The sequence below is a fragment of the Rhinopithecus roxellana genome, chromosome 3 (assembly GCF_007565055.1).
Source record: "Rhinopithecus roxellana isolate Shanxi Qingling chromosome 3, ASM756505v1, whole genome shotgun sequence".
Classification (NCBI taxonomy): Eukaryota; Metazoa; Chordata; class Mammalia; order Primates; family Cercopithecidae; genus Rhinopithecus; species Rhinopithecus roxellana.
In genome coordinates, this window is record NC_044551.1 from 175,609,648 (window position 1) to 175,631,812 (window position 22,165).

A 22,165-nucleotide genomic window follows, 5' to 3' on the forward strand; every position below is an offset into this window, starting at 1 on the left:
GCACCACAGACAAAAGAATTTCAACAAGCCTTGTCTCCCTGCCTTTTATTTGAAATATGAGGGAGCAGATAGGTTAGAAAAAACCCTGCTGCTCTTGCAGGGTGGTATTGATTCCTGGGAATTAAATAGTAATGCAAAGAGGCAGTGGCAGGCTCCCTTCCACCCTGCAGCAGGCAAACTGCCTGGGCTTATCAGAGAACCCAGAGCTCAGAGTGGCCACAGAGGATGCACTTCAGAAGAAGGTGCCCACGCATAGACCGGCAGGGTGGACTGCTTTCCCACACGCAGGTCAGGGGCAGGACTCTACCAAGAATGCCCTCTAGTCTGGAGGATTCCTGCTCATGCCACAGTCCCCTCCCCTCCCATCGGGATTCTAACAGAGTGGAGATGCTAATGCCCTTTGCTGTCCATATCTGATCCTCTTCAAAGGAGAGGCATGAGTGCGTGTGTGTGTGTCTGTGTATGTCTGTGTAAACATACATGCACCCAAAACCACACATGCATATTCAATACATTAGACAAATCATTCATGGGGGTGGGGAGCATGTGGAATGGGAGTAGAAGATGTGGATAAAGGGTAAGAAATTGTTAAATAAAATCACAGGAGTCCATTGTTTTGAACTGAGCTACTGCACTAGGCCCAGATCAAACCAAGATGGAGTCACCTGTACTAAGTGTGTCATACTAAAATGGGAACTTTAAGGAAGTAGGAAAATCCCCCAAACAGACCAATTTTTCTTTAAAACAGAAGGTTCACAGCAATCAGATGGAAAGGGCATGGTCACCTGAGCTGGCATGATAAGGAAGTCCCCCCTGCCTTAACTCTTACAAGTAACCTGATGTTAACTAACCCACGTTTTTGTGTCATCCCATTTCCTTCTTCCTGCTCAAGCTAACTTACAATAACCAACTGCTTTCCTGTGCCCAAGAGAGCTCCTTCTGTCTTTTAGATACGAATGCCTGACTCATGAATCACTAATAAGAGTCAATTAGAATACTAAAATCAATCTGATACAATTTTGTTTTATGACAGAATACACACGCAAGCACACACACAGAACAGGGGAGGAGCTTGCACAGACCAATGAAGATGATCTGTCATGAACTCAGGAGTGTGATTAATTCAACCCTCTGCACCTGATATCTAAAGAAGGCAAAAAGAAGAATACCCTGCTAGCACTCAGTGCACAAGACCCCAGGGAGAAATCAGCCCCTGCCATTAATTGGAGTGAGACATATTCATTCATTTATTCCTTCCTTCAGATAGCTTCAAGAGCCAGGCATTGTGCTGGGGTGGGGTGGGCGGGGGTAGAGCAGCAAGATCTCTCTCCTCACAGCACTCTGGTTTCTGCAGACAGACAGAAAAGTCCACAGAGGGTGACAACACAGGTGCCACAACGGAGCAAGCATTAGCTGCTCCTAGGACCACAAGAGACGTAGGGGAGAGGATTAGAGAAGGTTTCCCAGGAGAGAGATATTCATCCTGACTTCTGGGGGTAAGGTAGGATTTAGCTAGGCTAAGAGCAGAGGTGATGCATTCAGGCAGTGTGAATGGCACTCCGCCGCAGTGAGAAGTGAGAGAGTGCTGCACAAGCAAGGAATTGAAAGAATTGTTATGGAACCAGAGCATAGACAGTGCAAGTGGGATGGGAGAGACTGAAACTGAAAGCATAAATTCTGTGAAGTCAGGGGGTATGCCTTGCTCTCTGCGCTTCCCTGAGCTTCCACACTCAAAGCCTCCTGTTACACAGGAGAGAATAACAAAAAATGATTGGTGCTGGGATATCAGGGTGCACACATGGTTATGAAACACAGACAAGGAAGTCCCTAATTCTGCCTGGGGGCAGAGGGGAGGGGAAGGAAGAGGGAATGGAATTGAGAAAATCTCAGAAAGGAAGTATTATCTGAGCTGAACCCAAAACGAGTTTAGGATTCTACCTGCAAAGAAAGATGAGAAATTGGAAGAGCATTCCAAGCAAGAGACACTGCATTCAGCAAAAGCAAAAGCCTCCCAACCAGTGTCTAAGTTATGAATAAAAATATCAAAACCTGGCCAGGTGCGGTGGCTCACACCTGTAATCCCAGCACTTTGGGAGGCGGAGGTGTGCAGATCACTTAAGGTCAGGAGTTCGAGACCAGCCTGGCTAACATGGTAAAATGCCGTCTCGATTAAAAATACAAAAATTAGCTGGGAGCAGTGGCTGGCACCTGTAATCTCAGCTACTCAGGAGGCTGAGGCACAAGAATTGCTTGAGCCCGGGAGGTGGAGGTTGCAGTGAGCTGAGATCGCACCACTGCACTCCGGCCTGGGCAACAGAGTGGGACCCCATCTCAAAACAAAACAAAAAAAATCAGAACCTTCAAACCATTCATGACTAATAGAGTACCTTGGTAGCCCCCCTACTCAGGCTTAGCCTATAGACTCAAATAATTTTTTTAAAAAAGATGATTCTGGGGATTCCCTATGTCCACAGTTCAGATACAACCAACACCTTTTCCTCTTGGAGAATTAGGAGTCATCTTTACCCACTTTAAGACTGCTAAGCAGAGTAGCAAACAATGACTCTCCTTTTTCTTGAGGAATGAAACATAAAAACAACAACCCTGTCTTAAGAGGGGAAAAACCAACTCCCTCCGGGTCTGGAGCAATATTAAATTTTATCAGTTACTCAGCAGCCAGCACAGCACAGAACGAAGCCAGTGTGAAACCGCCCTTCAAAGTAACTGGAGTTGACAACTAAACTTGCTCAGTGACGGGGAGAAAATGAGTTAATAGAGGAAGAAGTCAGGCCTTTTATCCTTCACCTGAGCTGGTCCCTTTCATATGCTAAGAGGCCAGGAGCAAGCTGGGTGAGGCAATTCAACACTATCATTAAAAAAAAAATCATTATGGAAAACAGTATGGCAATTCCTCAAGGATCTAGAACTAGATGTACCATATGACCCAGCCATCCCACTACTGGGTATATACCCAAAGGATTATAAATTATTCTACTACAAAGACACATGCACACGTATGTTTATTGCGGCACTATTCACAATAGCAAAGACTTGGAATCAACCCAAATGTCCATCTGTGACAGACTGGATTAAGAAAATGTGGCACATATACACCATGGAATACTATGCAGCCATAAAAAAGGATGAGTTTGCGTCCTTTGTAGGGACATGGATGCAGCTGGAAACCATCATTCTTAGCAAACTATCACAAGAAGAGAAAACCAAACACCGCATGTTCTCACTCATAGGTGGGAACTGAACAATGAGATCACTTGGACTCGGGAAGGGGAACATCACACACTGGGGCCTATCATGGGGAGGGGGGAGGGATTGCAATGGGAGTTATACATGATATAAATGATGAATTGATGGGTGCTGACGAGTTGATGGGTGCAGCACACCAACATGGCACAAGTATACATATGTAACAAACCTGCCCGTTATGCACATGTACCCTAGAACTTAAAGTATAATAAAAAATTTTAAAAAATTTAAAAAAAAATCAACACCCAGGCTAAGGCAGACATCTCCCCTTGAGTCCTACCATGACACCCAGGGTTTCAAAGAATAAGGTTGGCCTGCTGCTCTGAGCTGTAAGTACCCAAACAATGACAATATTGAAGACAAGCATCCTCTCCCATTCCCCAAACACACAATGCCCCCCAAATGGAAGCTTGCCATCCTGCACTATAATTGCTAAATTTCCACATGTGTTTCTACCGTAGGCAACAGCTCCAGTAGGTGGACATAGTCTCTATGCTTGCGGTGGGACAATGTGTTGTTCCATGATGTCAACTAAAAGCCAGTAAAAATGGCTATGCTGTTGTCAGCAGAGAAGGTCCAAACAACCAGGAGAAAAACCCAGAACATTTGTTCTGGGGGCCTTTTTTATTTGTTTTCATCTAAATGTTCAATTTTGAGAAGTTGGTACCTGTAGAAAGCAAACAGCACATTTTACAGTCTGAATTTTCCAAGTTGGATCTTTGCATATTCCGTGCCCCTTCTATCGCGTGAAAATGAATTTATGAGTACAAATTAATGTGTTTGAAATGTTTGCCATTTTATGGTTTATTAAATGCATATTGGAAAATGCTAGATTTTATAGACTGGACAGGGCTCTTAAGAAGGTAAAGAACTGAGAATGAGCCCAGCTATTCTTCTATTTCCAGTGAATACCAAAGGAAAAAAGAAAATAGGTCATATTAGAGCAATGGTTTCTGAGCATGGTCTCTACACTGGTAGCATCAACAGCACCTGGGAACTTGATAGAAAAATAAGTTACTGGACGCCTGGACCCCACCGTCCAGACTAATGATCAGAAATGTGTTTTAACAGCTCCTCCAGGTTACTGGGGGTGCCTGCTCAGGTTTGAGACCTGCACTACAACTGTGGCTCTTCACATTGGCTGACAGTTAGCATCACCTCATAATCATCACCTTCTCATTGCAATGCTCCACCAACCCTAGACCAATTCAATCAGAATACTTGGGACAGGGGCCTAGGTATTACTGCTTTTGATGCAAGATTTTTCTTCTCAGTCACTTTGCAAGCCGGGGACCCCCAGCCAGTGACGCCCTGCCCAGGCCTCGCTCAGCCCATCCAGCTCACCATCTATGTCATAGCTTGTACCCATGTTCAGCGGTTCCTGATCTCTTGTGCCGCACCCAAGAAGAATGAGGATACGTGGGACATTGAAGGGTGAGGAGGGTGGAGAATAATTTTCTTGAGCAGTGAAAACGGTTTTCAGTGGGGCAGGGGGGACACAGTAGGGGGTGGGGGGAGGCACTGGTTCACCTACCCCAAGGTTGGAAAGTTGTACCCGCCCCGTCCCTCCTCACACCTTGTGTGACTGGCTCTGGGGCCTAATGGACTCAGAATAGGGACTGTCGATTGGTTTGTGAGTAGGCGAAAAAAGGTTAAAGTGAAGACAACACTCAAAGGTGGGCATGACAGTGTAGAAAACCAATTAGGAAAAGGTAAGTTTATGTAAAATAAGTGAAGGGTGGGGATTAATCAGAGGAAAGTGTGCCAAACACTAAGACAAATTCTCAGTCCAGTCTGAGGATTTAACGTATAGCTTGGCTTTCAGGTTTTAAACTGTCTTTGGCTTGGAGATGGGGTTTCACTGGGGACCCGCCCCATCTGCCTACCCATTTGGCTGCCTCCTGCTGGTTTGACTTTTAAAAAGCTCCCCAGGTGGCTTGTAATCCCAGCACTTTGGGAGGACAAGGCAGGAGGATCACTTGAGGCCAGGGGTTTGAGACCAGTCTGGGCAATATAGCGAGACCCTGTCTCTACAAATTAATTAAGTAACTAACCAAGTGTAGTGGCTGGTACCTATAGTTCTATCTACTCAGGAGGCAGAAGCAGAAACCTGGCATAAAAATAAATAAAATGAAAACTCTCGAGGCGATATGACTATGCAGGCAATGAGGCCATGTTGAGAGCCGCTTATATGCTAGAACATGAGAAATTTAGATTAGGTACTTTTGGGCCTCTGATTTTCAGTTTAGCTCAAAGTAATCATGGCTACTGAATGCCTCCTATTCATTGAAGAAGCTTTTGAGAAGAGAAGAGAGATTTCCATCTTTATGAGCTGGAGAGGTGAGATGTGAAGCTCACCAAAAGCATCAAAATTTGTACCAAATTCAATGGTGATAACAGTATTTAATAACCCATCCAGCAAAGACAGTTGCTCACCCGGAGAAAGGGGTGGGTTAGTCCTCACAGTCAGAATTCATTATAAAAGCACTGCACTCAGAGGCGGGAAAGAGTGACACGCACCTCCCACACACCTCAAGTCCAGATGCCACAATCCCCCATGGGGAGCTCAGAGCCTCCCACTCACTTCTTGGCTTTGAAGCCCTAAGTACTGAGGGTGTGTGAGACAGCAGCCTCTTCTCACCAGTGTCTGATGTCAGGGAATGTGCAAAATGATGACAGCCTGTCAGGGCAGAGCTCTAGGAGGCCACTCCCCTGGGATGGACAGAGCCGCAGCATCCTGCTTCACAAATAACTGTGAACTGGGGTCATCCCTCTACCAAACCAGGAACTTGACAATTAGCACATTATAACTGGGTCCCTCAAACTGGGGGACACTGGCATATTCCCAAGGATCCACATTTTTCTCCATTAAAAGGGATCTGAGCATTACTAAAATGTAAAAAACATTGTGGATTGGCTTTTCAACAGAAAGAGGCAAACTTTTTTTAGAGAGAGAGACAGGGTCTGCTCTGTCACCTGCACTGAAGTGCAGTGGCAAGATCACAGCTCATGGAAACCTTGAACTCCTGGCCTCAAGTAATCCTCCTCCCTGAGCCACCCAAAATGCTAGGATCACAGGCATGATCAACCTCTCTGACTGAGGCAACATTATATAGGATGTTACCACAGAAATAATCGGCAAACCCTCATGTTTCTACCCTATGAGTAAGACTGAAATCTCCCTTTAAAAAAACAATTTTTAAAAAGATCAAATAGCTAAGACTGGAACCAGCTCAACAGCTAGCTACTGAATGTCCTTATAGAAACATCATCACCCTAACATCATCATCTGAATGAATCCTGAATATCGAAGCTCTTGGTTATTATACTGTCTTTCCATTAAATGAGGTAGGAGTAGAAAGAAAAAGAGAAGAAAAAGACCATGACTTTATATCCCCCATGCCTGTGATTACCCAGAGTCTGAATCAGACTGACCTCAGTTTGAATTTTGACCCTGACATTTATTTGCTCTGTTTATTTGGCCTCAAATGTTAATGAAGTCTATGAATTTCAGGTTTTTCATCTCTAAAATGAGAATGGTAAGCCTTAGTATCTAGGATCAGGGTGAGCAGACAGAATGTGCAGATTGCATTTAGCACAGTGCCTAGAAACCAACAAATAAAGCAGAGCTATGATCATTAATTATTCACCACTGAACACTAGCTGAAGTTTCACCTCCTTTGTGTAGGCTTCCTTGACAAAAATGCTTACACATAAACACATACACACACATATATCCTTTGTAGCTCTTGTACCCCAAATACACATCTAGATTTTAGTCATTATATATTGGGGGCAGGTTTTCTTGTTCCCAGTGCCTAGTGCACACCGGGTATATCATATGTATTAATATTTTTGCATGAATGAATGAATGAATGAAGCAAGCTATGCATATGTAGTAATAAGACAAGAAGCAGCTTAATTGGGATGGTGAGTGTAGAAAGGAAGAGACAGGAGAGACAGCATGCAAGGAAATTGATCATAATGGTTGACTATGGATCTGACCAGTAAAGGAACATCGCTCTGCAGAGTTTTCGAATTACAGTCAATCATAGACACAGTTCATTTAGAAAGCTCTTCTCTGAGGATGTTCTAGGGAGGAGAGAGAAAAAGGCAAGGCTCACACCAACACTTAGAAAAAACTGTATTGGTTATTTAGGTCTATGTAGTCCTCTGAAGCCAGTCCCATCTAAGGACTGAGTACCTCCTGGACATTACTCAAGGACAAAGAGGAGCTGCCAGAGGAACCTGGGTCAAATCAAGCACCCTCCTTCCATCTTCCAATGCTTAAGAATTCCAGGCCTGGCTCTAATCACTACCTCTCAGTCTTCACCACTTCATCTGGCTTACCTTCTGCAGATTCAGCCCTTTGGAAGCCCTCCGCTTACTCCCACTGAGACTTTCCTTTGGTTTCCATTCCCTACTAATCTCTGAATGACATCTACAAAACATACAATGACTTCATGGCCACCACCATTCCACTCCACGCCCTATCTCTGGAATCTGAGCCCTGGCAATCTGTTTATCCAGGAAGAGGCTTAATCATTTTTGCCATTTCAAAAGGTAACTGAAGAAACAAAACCCAAGTAAATCAGCTAAGAAAGCAGACACGAGAGTTTTCTTGGCCATCTAGGCGTAGGAAACTTTTCCTCCCATCCCTGCAAACTAGGGCAGGAGTACATGGACAAGCCATGTAAAACGGCTGCAATAATGTCTATACCCACATTCTGAGAAAGCCTCGCCAACAAGACACACAGTGACAAAATGCTACATGATTAACTCTAGTCCCCTAGCCATCCTTCACAGCAATGGGGGTTAGTCACAGGAAAAGTAGGCCTGCTGAGCAAGCCGTTGACTTTTATCTTTAGACTCCAGCTGCTATCCATCAGCATCAATATTTCACAATTTAATCAACTTAGCCCTAGTCTGAGTCCAGGATATCTACATCATCAGGGGGACTCACCACATCCTGATAGCTAAGGACTTCCAAGATGCTGTTGAGCAATTCAACGCAGTACTTCTTCTCCAGGACCTGGTGTTGCATCTCATCCTTCTGCTCCAGCAGCTCCTTTAGCTCTTTGGTGATGACAGGAAGCAGAATGTCCCGGCATTCTGGAATAAAGACAGTTCAGAGGCATGTAGAATTCCTCATTTTTTAGTTTCTTTTCTTTCATATATGCATATAATTTTTCATTAAATAGTTCATGAAGACATTCTCCTTGTAAAAAATCAAAATATTAAAGATTAGGTTAAGATTTCCTGAGAACATCATTCACAATTCTAGTCCCTTTTCTAACCCTTTCTACCCAGGGCAACCAGTTATTCTAATATGTATATTCTAATATATTCTATATATTTTATATATACACATACATATAAAATGTGCCATATGAAATATGTAGTGTTATTTTAACTTTGCATTTAAGTCATATACTGTGATTATAAACTTCCAAGATCCTTTTATACAATTTCACTTATCTGTTTATCAGTACAAAACATACAGTTATTTTGGCTTTGTTTCCATTTTATACAAGGGGACCATGATGTATATATTACTCTGAACCTTGACTTTTTTTCATGCACTAATATTTCTTGGAGCACTTTCTATATTATTACATTTAGGGACAAACTTAGTTATTTTTAACTGTTTTATAGTACTCTTTATTATGGATGTATTTTTCTATTCAGCCCATACCTGTACTACTGGACATTTTTCACTGGTACAGATAGTACAAAATGAATAACCTTCCATTTGCATCCTTGTGCATATTGTTTTCATTTACCAGCCTGGCCAACATGGCAAAAATCCATCTCTACTAGAAATACAAAAATTAGCTGGGGATGGTGGCGTGCATCTGTAATCCCAGCTATTCAGGAGGCTGAGGCAGGAGAATTGCTTGAACCCAGGAAATGGAGGTTGCAGTGAGCTGAGATGGTGCCACTGCACTCCAGCCTGGGTAACAGAATGAGACTCCATCTCAAAAAACAGAAAGAAAGAAATGAAAACTCTTGCAGAGAAGGGTATGTCTCTTGATATTGCTGTTTCAGGGAAATTTCTGGAAGGTTCTGAAGCCCTTCATAGCTTTGCCTCCATATTTCCCTTGAAAACAGAAAACCTTGAGGGGGAAAAAAAAAAAATCCCAAAATGTGTCAAGCTGCCCCCACTCAGATGCTGCTTGAGCTGCAATGTGAATCATACACACCAGGATTTCATTTTAATTCAATCTAACAAGTAGATATTGGACATCTTTAATGTGGAAGATACTCTCTTTATGGAGGTACAGAGATAAGATGTGGTTCTTGCCCGTTAGGTATTTAAAAAGTGACAGAGGTGATTACAGAAAAAAAAAAAAAAAAGCAAAACCAATGAACAATGGCAGAAATTAGAATAAGACTAAGTTCAGAAGAGGTAGAGGACATCTCTTATTCTGTCAGCCCAAGAGCTACCACCCACTCCTTCTGGCACAGCACCCTGACTGTATGTGGGGGAGCCATACTGTCATGGGCTATAATCCTGAGAAGCTGTCATAGGCTCCCTGCCTTCCCGTGGAGAAGGGCTGGACACCTGGCCCCAATTAGGATGGCCTCTTGAAATCTGAATCTTGAGGGAACGTTCATAATGATAACTGCCAATGGTACTAATACAGAGTATTTTGAGTGCTTACAATGCACCAGGCACTGTTGCAAGTGTCCTGCATGAATCATCTCAGTAAATTCTCCTAGTGACTAAGGGAGGTAGATAACATTATTTCCCCATTTTGCTGAAGAGGAATCAAAGGGACTTGTCATGTGTACACAGCTATAAGTGGTAAATCCAGCCCGACTGCAGAGACTGCTCTTATGCACTACATGAAACGTGCAGTCTTGGCTGGGCATGGTGGCTCACACCTGTAATCTCAGCACTTTGGGAGGCTGAGGCGGGTGGATCATGTGAGGTCAGGAGTGTGAGACCAGCCTGGCCAATATGGTGAAACCCTACATCTACTAAAATAAATAAATAAATAAATAAATAAATAAAAGCTAAAACTAGCTGGGCGTGGTGGCCACCTGTAATCCCAGTGACTCGGGAGGCCGAGGCAGGAGAACAGCTTAAACCAAGGAGGCGGAAATTGCAGTGAGCCAAGATCACGGCACTGCACTCCAGCCTGGGCAACAGAGCAAGACTACATCTAAAAAAAGAAAGAAAGAAAGAAAAGAAAAGAGAAACGTGCAGTCTCTCGGGCTCTGCTGTCATCACAGAAGTGCCCCAAGGAGGCTGCCCAGGGGGTCATGCTGAGTCCCCTCTCCCTCCAAGATTCTGAGTCTCTCCTCTCTGATAACTAGTTTCCCAGCATTTCCTCTGATTCTATGGATTGTTCCCTTTCTTCTAAATACATTTGTGTTTACTTAAATTTACCAGAGTAGGATTCTGCTGCTTGAAACCAAAGAGTCCCAACTGATAGAGTCACAAAACGCACTGAGTGCTTCAGAAGCCCTCCCATGAGCTCTGGTCAGAAGGTTCATAGAAGACTTTATAGGATCTAACAGAGTATGTCCCTTCTCTCAGAGCCCAATCTCAGTTTTCAATTGAATTTCAATAAGTGTAATTAATGTCCATTCATCCCACTAAGGAGTAAGCTCCATGAGAGCTGAACTAAAATTCAAGTGCCTGATACAGTACCTGGATCATAGGAGTGAGTCAGTAAATCTTGGCTGAATGAATGGAGGAGGTGGCATTTGAGATAGTCCTTGACACATGGATAACATTGCAATAGGAAGAGTGAGGATTTAGAGAACACTTGGTGATTTAGAGAACATAGTCTAGGGTTATATTGTCTTGGAAGGAGAATAATGAAAGATAACACTTAAAAGAAGTGTTCTTAATTGCAACGAAGTGTCAGTTCTATGGAAACAGAAAATTATAGATGACAAAAATTTTGATTCTGCTTTGCTTAAAATTGCAGATAAAATCATAGGTCACAGCTTTAATGACACTTTATGAGAAATTTGCACTGAAGAAATACATTGTTGGGGCTGGGCATGGTAGCTCACACCTATAATCGCAGCACTCGAGCCCAGGAGTTCAAGACCAGCCTGGGCAACATAGGAAGACCCCATCTCTACCAAAAATTTAAAAATTAGCTGGGCATAGTGATGCATGCCTGTAGTCCCAGCTACTCAGGAGGCTGAACAGTAGAGCCAGGAAGTAAAGGCTGCAGTTAGCCATGATCACACCGCTACACAACAGCCTGGGCGACAGAGTGAGACCCAGTCTCAAAAGAAAAAAAAAAAAAAAACCACTTGTTGGTCTAAGGACTTTTGAAAGTACAATACATTTATTAGCCACTACCCTTTGTTTAGAACGATAAGGGAGAAAGTTGGAGAAAATATATTAATTTATCAATTACCCTATCACTTAAGTTAAATATTCAGTCCATATCTTGCCATTAAAAAGTTGAGATTTTCATCCAGATGTATTTATTAAGCAGGGTAAAAAAAAAAAGTCTTAAAATATTCATTAAAAAATTTATTTTAAAAGTTATCTTCTCTTTTTTCCTTCTGCCTGGCTAAAAGTTATCTTCAAAAGGATGTGAACTTGTAACTTTGCAATGTTTTGTTTGCTAGAGGGAAATCAAGTGTTGAAATTCTTGTTGTAGAAAAACTAGGTGAGTTCATCTGAAGTGGTAAATGCTTTGTCATTGGAAGACAAATAACTTCCCTAACTTAATGATACTTCCCAATTATGCCTTCATTGATGTGATAATTAAGCCCAACCAGAAGATAAAAATTGTGCATTATCTTATTAAGTTAGATAAAGGTGGTAAAGTCTTCCTCTTTGAAAAGTGAAATAAGAGATTCTTAAAAAGGAGATTTAAAATACAACAGAAAGTCTTGTTTTTCCACAGTCCTCTGGGTAAAAGGGAGTCACCAAAAGATGTGCCTTCAGGAAATCTGTGTCACTGCAGTGAAGATGCCATGATGATGACAATCCAGGTGATAACAATGAGTATAAGAGTGCGTGGGTTGTCCCCTAGATTCCTAGCTTCTGACATAACGTATTTGGATTCTGCCAAAGCTAAAGATTTGATAAGCCCTTGAAGCAAGGCAGTAAGAAACAAATAAAGCGTGGTCAATTGCCTTGAGCTTAAAGTACAAGATGACAATGTTTTAAGGCTTAAAACAGCTTTTTGTGACTCAAGATTAAAAATTATTTAAAACTTTCCCCACCTGTAAAATAGGGTCAGTAGGACCTATAGGAAGGAGGCATGTAAAGGCAGATCAAGAACTAACCCATTCACACATTGAACTAACTCTTGCAGTCAGTCATTCTACACATTTATTGAAGGCTTACTATGTGCCAGTCACTATTCTAGGGTGGAAAGGAATGACCAGGGGTTAACTCCCCATCACTGCACAGAGCCAACGGAGATAAGAAGCAGACTTGAGTAGACAGGAAAAACACTTAGTACCTTTATACCTTAGGAGTGGCAACCTATTAGGAGTGGTCATAAAACAGAGCTGTGGAATAACCGAGGTCAGGGTTTTCCTTAAAAGGTCATTCCGTTAGCACGCTAGTTGAGATACCTCACATAAATCACATTACTAAGATATGAATCCAAGGAAAAAGCCACTCAGGAGATTTCAGATATGAAAGATCTCCTTGGGAAGTCATGGACTTTAAATCCTACTTAAAATTGAACTAAGCTAGTAGATTTTTCATGGAAAAGTCTGATAGTAAGTTCTCCATCCCTAGAAGTATTCAAGTAGTAGGTTGCGTCTATAGGTAGGCACGAGGAAGAGGTAAAGTATCAGATGAAGGGATGAAGTGAATGATTATTAAAGCCACATCCAAAATTCTAGGATTCTATAAAACATAGGTTCCAAGGAAGTTGCAGGAGGAAGGACATATTTGCTAGGTGGAAAGACAGTGGATGTTTGCCTTGCTCACAAAGTACTGAGGCTGTGGGAGCTGCAGACCAGGCATTAGGAGAAGCAATAGTTTATCAAGCTGAAAGGCAGACGCTTTACAGATTCTCAAAACCAGCATCCCCATAAGATGGAGGTTCATGGTGTGGACAGTCAGCAAGATTTTCACTGAAGTGGCCATTAATAACATGGTCTGTTTTTCAGAAGGTACTCTGTCTTCTCTTTAACTATGATTTCTCAGAAATGTCTGGCTCCTCTGTTTGTAGATGAAATAATTTTTCTCTTTTGTAATTGGAACTGTGAAATTATATTAGTCTATAAAGCTTCAGGAAGCAGCATTTCTAAATTGCTGCTTGATTGTCAAACCAACAAACACAAATGGTTTTGAAGATAAATAGTGCAAACCCTGAAATCAATCTTCATAGGCAGAGGTAATGAATGTCAGAGACCTGCACACCCAGGCTGGGTTCCTGCCTTAGGTATCCGATGTCTAACAAAGGCTGGGAGACTTGCCACCAAGTGACAAGTCCAAATTATAATTCAGACCAGCCATGGGAGAATCTGCAGAACTACTCAACTCCTTGGGTTTTAATCGAAAGGGTTTTCTTTGTCCAAGTGACAGCAGAGAGGAAGACGCAGTATTTCTGGGTTCTGGGTCCCCCCTCAGGAAAGTTTTGTCATGCAGCAGTCAGTGCTACCTACCTGAATGCATAGCCCTCTTGAAGTGTGGTGTGCTTTTGCAATTATTTGATGGCTCATGGACACTTCAAATAAGAGGACCCTTTTCTTCACCTGCTCCTCACCAGTATCAGCCCCATTGGAAGAACTAAATGAAAATTCTTTGTCACTTTGGAAAACCACCTTGACGTGCATCCAGCCAAAATCACATCTGCGACCACAGCCACAATCCAGGTCCAACAGGAAACACTCCTAAAAACCATATTTGAATTGACCCTCTTCCCCACAAGTCTGTTCTTTCTCCTTTGCTGTCTCTCGAGAGTGAGGACACCCCCAGTTACACAGTCAACCAAGTAAAGAGATTGTCTTTGAGTTCTTCTTCTCTTTACATCAGCATCTAATCCATTATGAAGTTATGTCCATTCTACCTTCAAGCCAACTTCCTCCACGTTCTGTGTCAAGTCTCCTAACTGCCTTCCCTGCTCCCTGCACAGGAGTCCCTTGTGGTCAGGAAATTCTTCAGTAACTTCCTATTGCCCTCAGGATGAGTTTTCTCAACTCTCTGGCATGGATGGAGGCCATCTGTGAGCAAGTTCTTCCCTTAACTCATTGTGGGCGCTCACCACTTGCCACTTCTCCACCTCCCTCTCTCTGTTCCAACCACAAACTCTCTCCTTCTCCTGAATTTTCGCATGTTATTTTCTTTGCCTAGAATGCTCTTGTCCCGCCAATCTTCTCCTGACTTCTTCCCTTCTAGCTCCTAACTTAGACATGAAATCCTCTAGGATGATTTTCCTGACACCCCAACTCTGCCTTGGGTGACTCTTCATTCCTATGGCACCCATAATGTATTTCAACATATTTCCATCTTACCATTTATCACACGATATGGTCATTGTCTATGTAACAGGAAAACCAGTGAGATTCTTGCTGTCATCCCATAAATGAAAGTAAGGCCCAAGCTGTAGTTGGGGTACACCATCATCCCTCCAGGTTTTTTGAGAAGTACCAGTTCAGGACCAGCCCTACACCAATCCACATGCACTCACTCAGAACTAACAGAAGGTCAGCAGTGGCCTTTGGATATAATGCAATTTCCATGGGATATGCCATTACCCCTCTCCTCCATGAAACTCATGTTGAGAGAAGGAGAACCCAAAGAGTCACTCATAAAACATAAGACAAGATGGACACTATATCCCTGCTAGGGAAATGCTTGCCAATCTGTGAACCCAGGTACATCCTGGTCCCACCATCAGAATACAGATTTTAGGACATTCTGGAGTATAATGCACTGTACTTTTCCAGCCCCTCTCTTAACTGCTGAGGAAGAAGGTTAAACATAAGCAATGCATCTGTGTCAGGGCTCAGTCACATCCTCAGCATGAGTGCCCATGTTTCCAAGCCTGACTATGGCAGCCTGCACTTGGAATCTCATTCCACTCACATCCAGCCCCTGACTTTGTCACCAGTGTGTGTTAATCGACTCTTCAATCCTGTTCCATTTTTCACAGACTTTAAGGTGAAACTCATTCGGCTTTGGCCAAGTTCCTATTGACTGAAAGTCAAATTCCCCTCAGCTCAACTCTCTCGGAGGACTGGCAATGGGGAAGCGGGGGTGGCCACAGATGTCACAGCTCACCCTGCCCTCCCCCTGTAATTGAAACCCCAAATTCTCCCAGGCAGGGCTGCCCAGTGTAAACCCAGCGCTGCTCTGCCAGGCTGCTTTTCTTCTGTTCGGTTTGCGAGCACTTGCAGATGTTGAAAGCCGCTTGCTTGGATCAACTGGACACAAAGGGAGACCTCCACAGACACGATTCTAGTCTGACAGTTAGGGATTTGTTCTCACAACCTCCCTCCTCCAGCCAGCATATCACGAAGAAAACTAATTCCACCCACTGGGAAATCAATAACTACCCACGAATTTCATATTCCAGATCAGGTTACAAGCCTTTTACAACTTCACTAGCATTTCCCCAACGCATTCTTCAGCACCTCCCCATGAGTCACTTGCCTCACCCCCCGAAACACACCTCATTGCAAAACCCAGAATCACCACCCGCAGCCCTCTGGCCACCCTCCAGCGCCATCTATGTCTCCACTTTACGAACCCCTACGGGGCCAAAATATATCTCCCAGCTAAACAAACACAGCCTATTTAGAAATGTTAGAACTCAGCGTCCGGTTAAAATTCTCTCCAGGTATCTTAGAAGGGAGAAAACACAGTTAGGCGGTAAATCCTTAAGGAAAAACGTACTTCCAAAACTTTATACTAGATATCCATTGAAAGTCCGAACCGAGCTCTTGTTTTTACCATATATCCTTTATACTGAACATAAAAAGTGATTTTGCACTAAACCTAATAAGCAAATACCCTATAATAAGTTGGCTCCTGCCATTTAGAAGCACAGAGACAGCAGGGAGGGCTGGCCGACATGGAACTGCTAGAACTGTTATTGCATATGTATGTGTGTAGAGATGGGGTCTTGGTATGTTGCCCAGGCTGGTCTCAAACTCCTGGGCTTAAGCAATCCACACACCTTGGCCTCCCAAAGTAAAGAACTTTTCACAGGATGTGAATATGTTTGTATCCAAAAATGTCACACTGATTATAAATATAATTTGAAAGCTCTGAGAGTTGACATGCAGTATATTCATATCCTTAAACATGTATGTTTAAACATATATACATATATACGCATACACACATAGTCAATACTCACTGTTCTCATCGATATTATATTCTAGTAAAGTGCTATAAATAATTAAATAAACAAGTTAATAGTTGTCTTAGGTTAGATACTCCAGAAGCAAACTCTAACATGAAGTTTGGGTGAAGAGGATTTATTAGGAGATGTTCCAGAAAAATATGGAAGGGGAGTAGGGAAGTGGAGGGAAAGAGGCCAAACCGAGTACAAAAATCAAGCAAGCCTCACAAAAGATAACTTTTGATCTCAATCCTACAAGGAGTTCTGGAGGCAGTGTAGACTCCAGGGGTGATGAACCTGGAATGTTCAGACCCAGGGTGTCGACAGCACTTTGGGTGGTTCCAGTCCCCGGGAAAAGTAGGGTCCTCCAACCCAAGGGCAGCCCTGGGAGGCAGGTGCTGGAGTTGGGGGCCATGAGAGCTGATGTGACAACAACGGGCACTGATAACTACCAGCAAGGAAATTAACCAGGTGACAGGATGAAGAGAATCTTCTAGACCACTTCATACAGGGCAGTCAAGGAAGGCTTTGCTGAGCCGGACACACTTGAGCTGGGACCTGAAGCGAGAGAAGGGAGCTGCATGCACTGATCTCAGGGAGGCACACTTGCAGAGGAAAGGACATGGAAAGGCGCTGGGATGGAAATCTGCAGACCTTGGAGGAATGAAGTGGACGCAAGTGTGGCTGGGTTGCAGGAAACAGGAGTTTAATGTGAGATGATAAATTTGGAGAAGTTGCCAGGGCTAGGTCTCATCAGGCCCTGTGGCCCATGGTAAAAAGTTTGATTCCCGGGTAGTGATAAACACTTTTTGTTTTTGTGTTTTTAATGGTGGGCCTAGAGAGGAAAGTGGGAAAACACTGAGGAGGCTTTCTGTAGAGGTAAAGAAGGGGTCTTGTATTTATTGCACCCTCACTGTCTATCAGGCATTCTCTCTACAAAGTATATCATTATACCTATTTTACAGATGAGGGAACTGAAGCTTAGAGAGGTTCAGTAACTTGCCTAAAATCATACAGCTAATAAGCAGAGCTGAATTAAACTCAGGAAATATGATTCCAGAGCCCATATTCATACCGATTAAGCTATCCTTCTTCCTTACTATAACAGTGCAGGGGAGAGAAGATGAAAGCTTGATTCATTTGCGGCAGTAGAGACAAGGGTGCAAGTACAGAGGGAAGTCGACGAACATGGGTTATGTTTTGAAGGCAGAGTCAACATGACCTGCTGATGGATTACATGTGCTACATACTTGTGTAAGCATATGCATTTTGGAGCATTTGAGTGAGACAGCAATAGATTCATTTTAGGGTTTATCAAATTAGGGTGTAATCATGGAGACCATTTCCTGGCCTCAACTAGCAAGTAATGAAAGACTCCCATCAACATTTCTCTGATGGTGGGAAATGGCCACTGAGATAGCCTATCATCACGCCTTCTGAAAGTTATTTAGGACATAAATAGTGTGTTCTGAAAGGTACTTGCACCCTTAGTTATCCCACTGCAATTGCCTGCAACTGCTGACTGGCCTCCTCATTGCTAGCTTGCTCATTAAATCCAGCTCCTTAGAAAGTGCTTTTGGAAAAATAGCAAGCCAATCCAGCTCCCTAAAAGTGCTTTTGGAAAAATAAAAATGCAGATAAGGCCAATTGAATTGGGACCCAAAATTTGATTTGTTTCCTAATGCTTAGAATGATTACATTTGCAGTGCCGCACCAGATGAATGCGGTTTGGCCTGTTGGAAGACTGTGCACCCACCTCTTCTTCCTGGTGATGAAAGGAGCAGCAAATTAAAAAGCTTCTGGCTGACCAAGCTGCCTCTGTACTGGATAATCTTGACAATCTTTAAAGAAGGATTCCTAGCTGGATGCTGGGCATGCACCTGCAATCCCAGCCACCTGGGACACTGAGATGGAAGGATTGCTTCATCCCAGGAGTTCAAGCCCAGCTGGGCAAGATAGCAAGACATTCATCTTTAAAATATATATACACACACACATATACATGTATACATACACAAATATATACACCCACACATACATGCATGCATACATAAATATATACACCCACACATACATGCATGCATACATAAATATATGCACCCACACATACATGCATGCATACATAAATATATGCACCCACACATACATGCATGCATACATAATATATGCACCCACACATACATGCATGCATACATAAATATATGCACCCACACATACATGCATGCATACATAAATATATGCACCCACACATACATGCATGCATACATAAATATATGCACCCACACATACATGCATGCATACATAAATATATGCACCCACACATACATGCATGCATACATAAATATATGCACCCACACATACATGCATGCATACATAAATATATGCACCCACACATACATGCATGCATACATAAATATATGCACCCACACATACATGCATGCATACATAAATATATGCACCCACACATACATGCATGCATACATAAATATATGCACCCACACATACATGCATGCATACATAAATATATGCACCCACACATACATGCATGCATACATAAATATATGCACCCACACATACATGCATGCATACATAAATATATGCACCCACACATACATGCATGCATACATAAATATATGCACCCACACATACATGCATGCATACATAAATATATGCACCCACACATACATGCATGCATACATAAATATATGCACCCACACATACATGCATGCATACATAAATATATGCACCCACACATACATGCATGCATACATAAATATATACACCCACACATACATGCATACACACATAAATATATACACCCACACATACATGTATACACACATAAATACATATACCCACACATCCATGTATACATATATAAATATATATATACACACACACATTACATAAATAAAGCAAAATGTTTAGGAAAGTGTTCTACTTCAAATTCATGCAAGAGGAAAAATGAGTCCACTAACGTTGGGACTATGAAGATCTGTGTCTCACATCCTTTGACACCATTTCCAATTCAGTGACATCTGAATTCACATTGATTTATAAGTGCTCAGGACACCTATCACACCTGACCAAAGGAGGTGGGAGGTCAGCACCTCCCACACCCTTCCAGGGCTATCATCCCTGACCAATGGGTCATTTGCATCACCCCATACAGAATCCCTTATTCCCTCATGCCAGTCCCCTTTGGAGACTCATAGAATTCCATGGCTTCACGACTCCCAATCTGTACTTAACCAGGAACTCCTACACTTTTATCTCTTTATTAGCTAGTCCATGTTCACATGCTCAAATAGAGTCTTCTCAGCAGCCAGGGTCACTATAACATATTTTTTAAAAGGGGACAGAAATTACTGGCATGAAGGGGAGTGGGAGAGTGGAATATTAATTGTGAGAGATATGCAATGTACATTGAACTCCTGCTAGATTATAGGCACCATACTGAGAATGTATTTATTCCTTACCAAAACCTATTCAATGGGTTGCATTGTTCCCATTTTACAGATGAGAAAATAGGAGCTCCATGCAGCTCACCCAGCTAGTGTGTCTCCAACAGAGGCAAGGTCCCAGCACGGACCTGTCTAACTCCAACACCAGTGTTATTCCAGCCCCACTCACTCCAGCTCATGAGTGCAGGGCAATTATTACCAATTCCTAGATTCTGCTAGCTTGAGGCAGCCACCCTTTGAGTTTGTTAACTCCCTTAAGTTGGCCTTAAACAGAAAATCCAATACTTGGTCTGTTTAATAATTGATTGATGTTTGTTGTGTGTGTGTGTGTGTGTGTGGTTTTTTTTTTTTTTTTTGGTCTGTTTAATGATCGATTGATGCTTGTGGTGTGTGTGTGTGCGTGTGTGTTTTGTTTTGTTTTGTTTTGAGAGGAGTCTCACTCTGTTGCCCAGGCTGGAGTGCAATGGCCCAATCTCGACTCACTGCAAGCTCTGCCTCCTGGGTTCACACCATTCTCCTGCCTCAGCCTCCCGAGTAGCTGGGACTATAGGCACCCACCACCATGCCTGGCAAATTTCTTTTTGTATTTTTAGTAGAGACAGGGTTTCACCATGTTAGCCAGCATGGCTACGATCTCCTGACCTTGTGATTTGCCTGCCTCGGCCTCCCAAAGTGCTGTGATTACAGGCGTGAGCCACTGCGCCCGACCTGTTTGTTGTGGTTTTGTAAGTTACAGTCCTGGGGGTGAAAACAAATCTGAGTCCTAGAACCCCAGAATTAAACAATAACGAGTGTTAGTCAACTCAGTGGTTGAGTCTTTAGTCCAGTCATTCACTTCCTTCATTTTTTTATTCAACTATAGTCGGTTGGGCTTCCCCATCACATAGCAGTTGGCTAGCAAACAGCAATCGTGACTTCAAGCCCTATTTGCCACCTTTCCTCATTAGACAGTGAGAGCCTGGGGTGAGATATCCAATCTTAATCAAGTCATGTCTCCTACAGTTTTTTTTTTTTTTTTTTTTTTTTTTTGTGAGGCGGAGTCTCGCTCTGTCGCCCGGACTGGAGTGCAGTGGCCAGATCTCAGCTCACTGCAAGCTCCGCCTCCCGGGTTTACGCCATTCTCCTGCCTCAGCCTCCCGAGTAGCTGGGACTACAGGTGCCCGCCACCTCGCCCGGCTAGTTTTTGTATTTTTAGTAGAGACGGGGTTTCACCGTGTTAGCCAGGATGGTCTCGATCTCCTGACCTCATGATCTGCCCATCTCGGCCTCCCAAAGTGCTGGGATTACAGGCTTGAGCCACCGCGCCCGGCCTCTCCTACAGTTCTTAATGCAATGCCTATTATCCAGTAGGATTTTAATAAGTGTTAGATGAATGAGTGTTTGCTGAAGGCAAATAAGGGGTCTGTATTCAGGGCAACTCATAGAATCAGAAACTTGTTTAGTGTTGGGTTGGTCAATATTCATTATTCTGTGCCATCCTTGAGGAAACTAAATGGTAGCAGCTGTGGGTGGGATGGGAGGTGTAGAATGAGAACTGTATGTGTGTTTCTTTACCTTCACCACCTCCCCTGAGCCATTTTACCTAATCATAGAGGAAGGCATGGCATAGCAAGTGGAGCTTTGGGTTAAAGGTTGGGAGACCTGGGTTTGAATCCCAGCCTTACTACCACCAGGCTTGGATGAGCCATTTTACTTCTCTCCCTCCAAAAATGGAGATGAGAATGACTCTTTCATAAGAAGATCAAAATAAAACATGATACAAATTCAGTTGCAGTTATTAAGTGTAATGAGGCTTTGGGATCCAATGCTATGCAGAATTTTTTCAGTCCAAAGCAGAGCGTGTTAAAGCTTCAGTTTCCTTCCACTGTTGCTAACTTATAAATTGTACAAATGCCTGGTCCAGACAGGCTAGAATAAAGTGGACTTAAAGCTGTTATCTGCATCATTCAAACAAACTACACTTTTCTCTGAATACCAAACTCAGAGAATTGAGTTCTAAGAGGTGGGTATAAATTGAAATAATTGGGATATATGCTTCAGATTTCCATTTTCCCTTTTGTATGTGGACAGACTAATGGAGGGCTCCGGCAAGCGTTCTCTGAATGTCCTTTTTCATTTCTGTTTGCAACTTAGAATAATAATAGC

The 22,165-nt window shown here is 42.9% G+C and overlaps 1 protein-coding gene across 2 annotated transcripts in view; it reads right to left on the reverse strand.

Annotated features, from left to right (window-relative positions):
- Nucleotides 1–22,165, reverse strand: part of DOCK2 (dedicator of cytokinesis 2) — a 447,672-nt gene that overhangs the window by 273,341 nt on the left and 152,166 nt on the right. For both annotated transcript variants that reach the window (XM_030926872.1, XM_030926873.1), the window contains exon 26: nt 8,228–8,376. In XM_030926872.1, the coding sequence (XP_030782732.1) occupies nt 8,228–8,376 (149 nt within the window). The remainder of the gene's footprint in view (nt 1–8,227; nt 8,377–22,165) is intronic.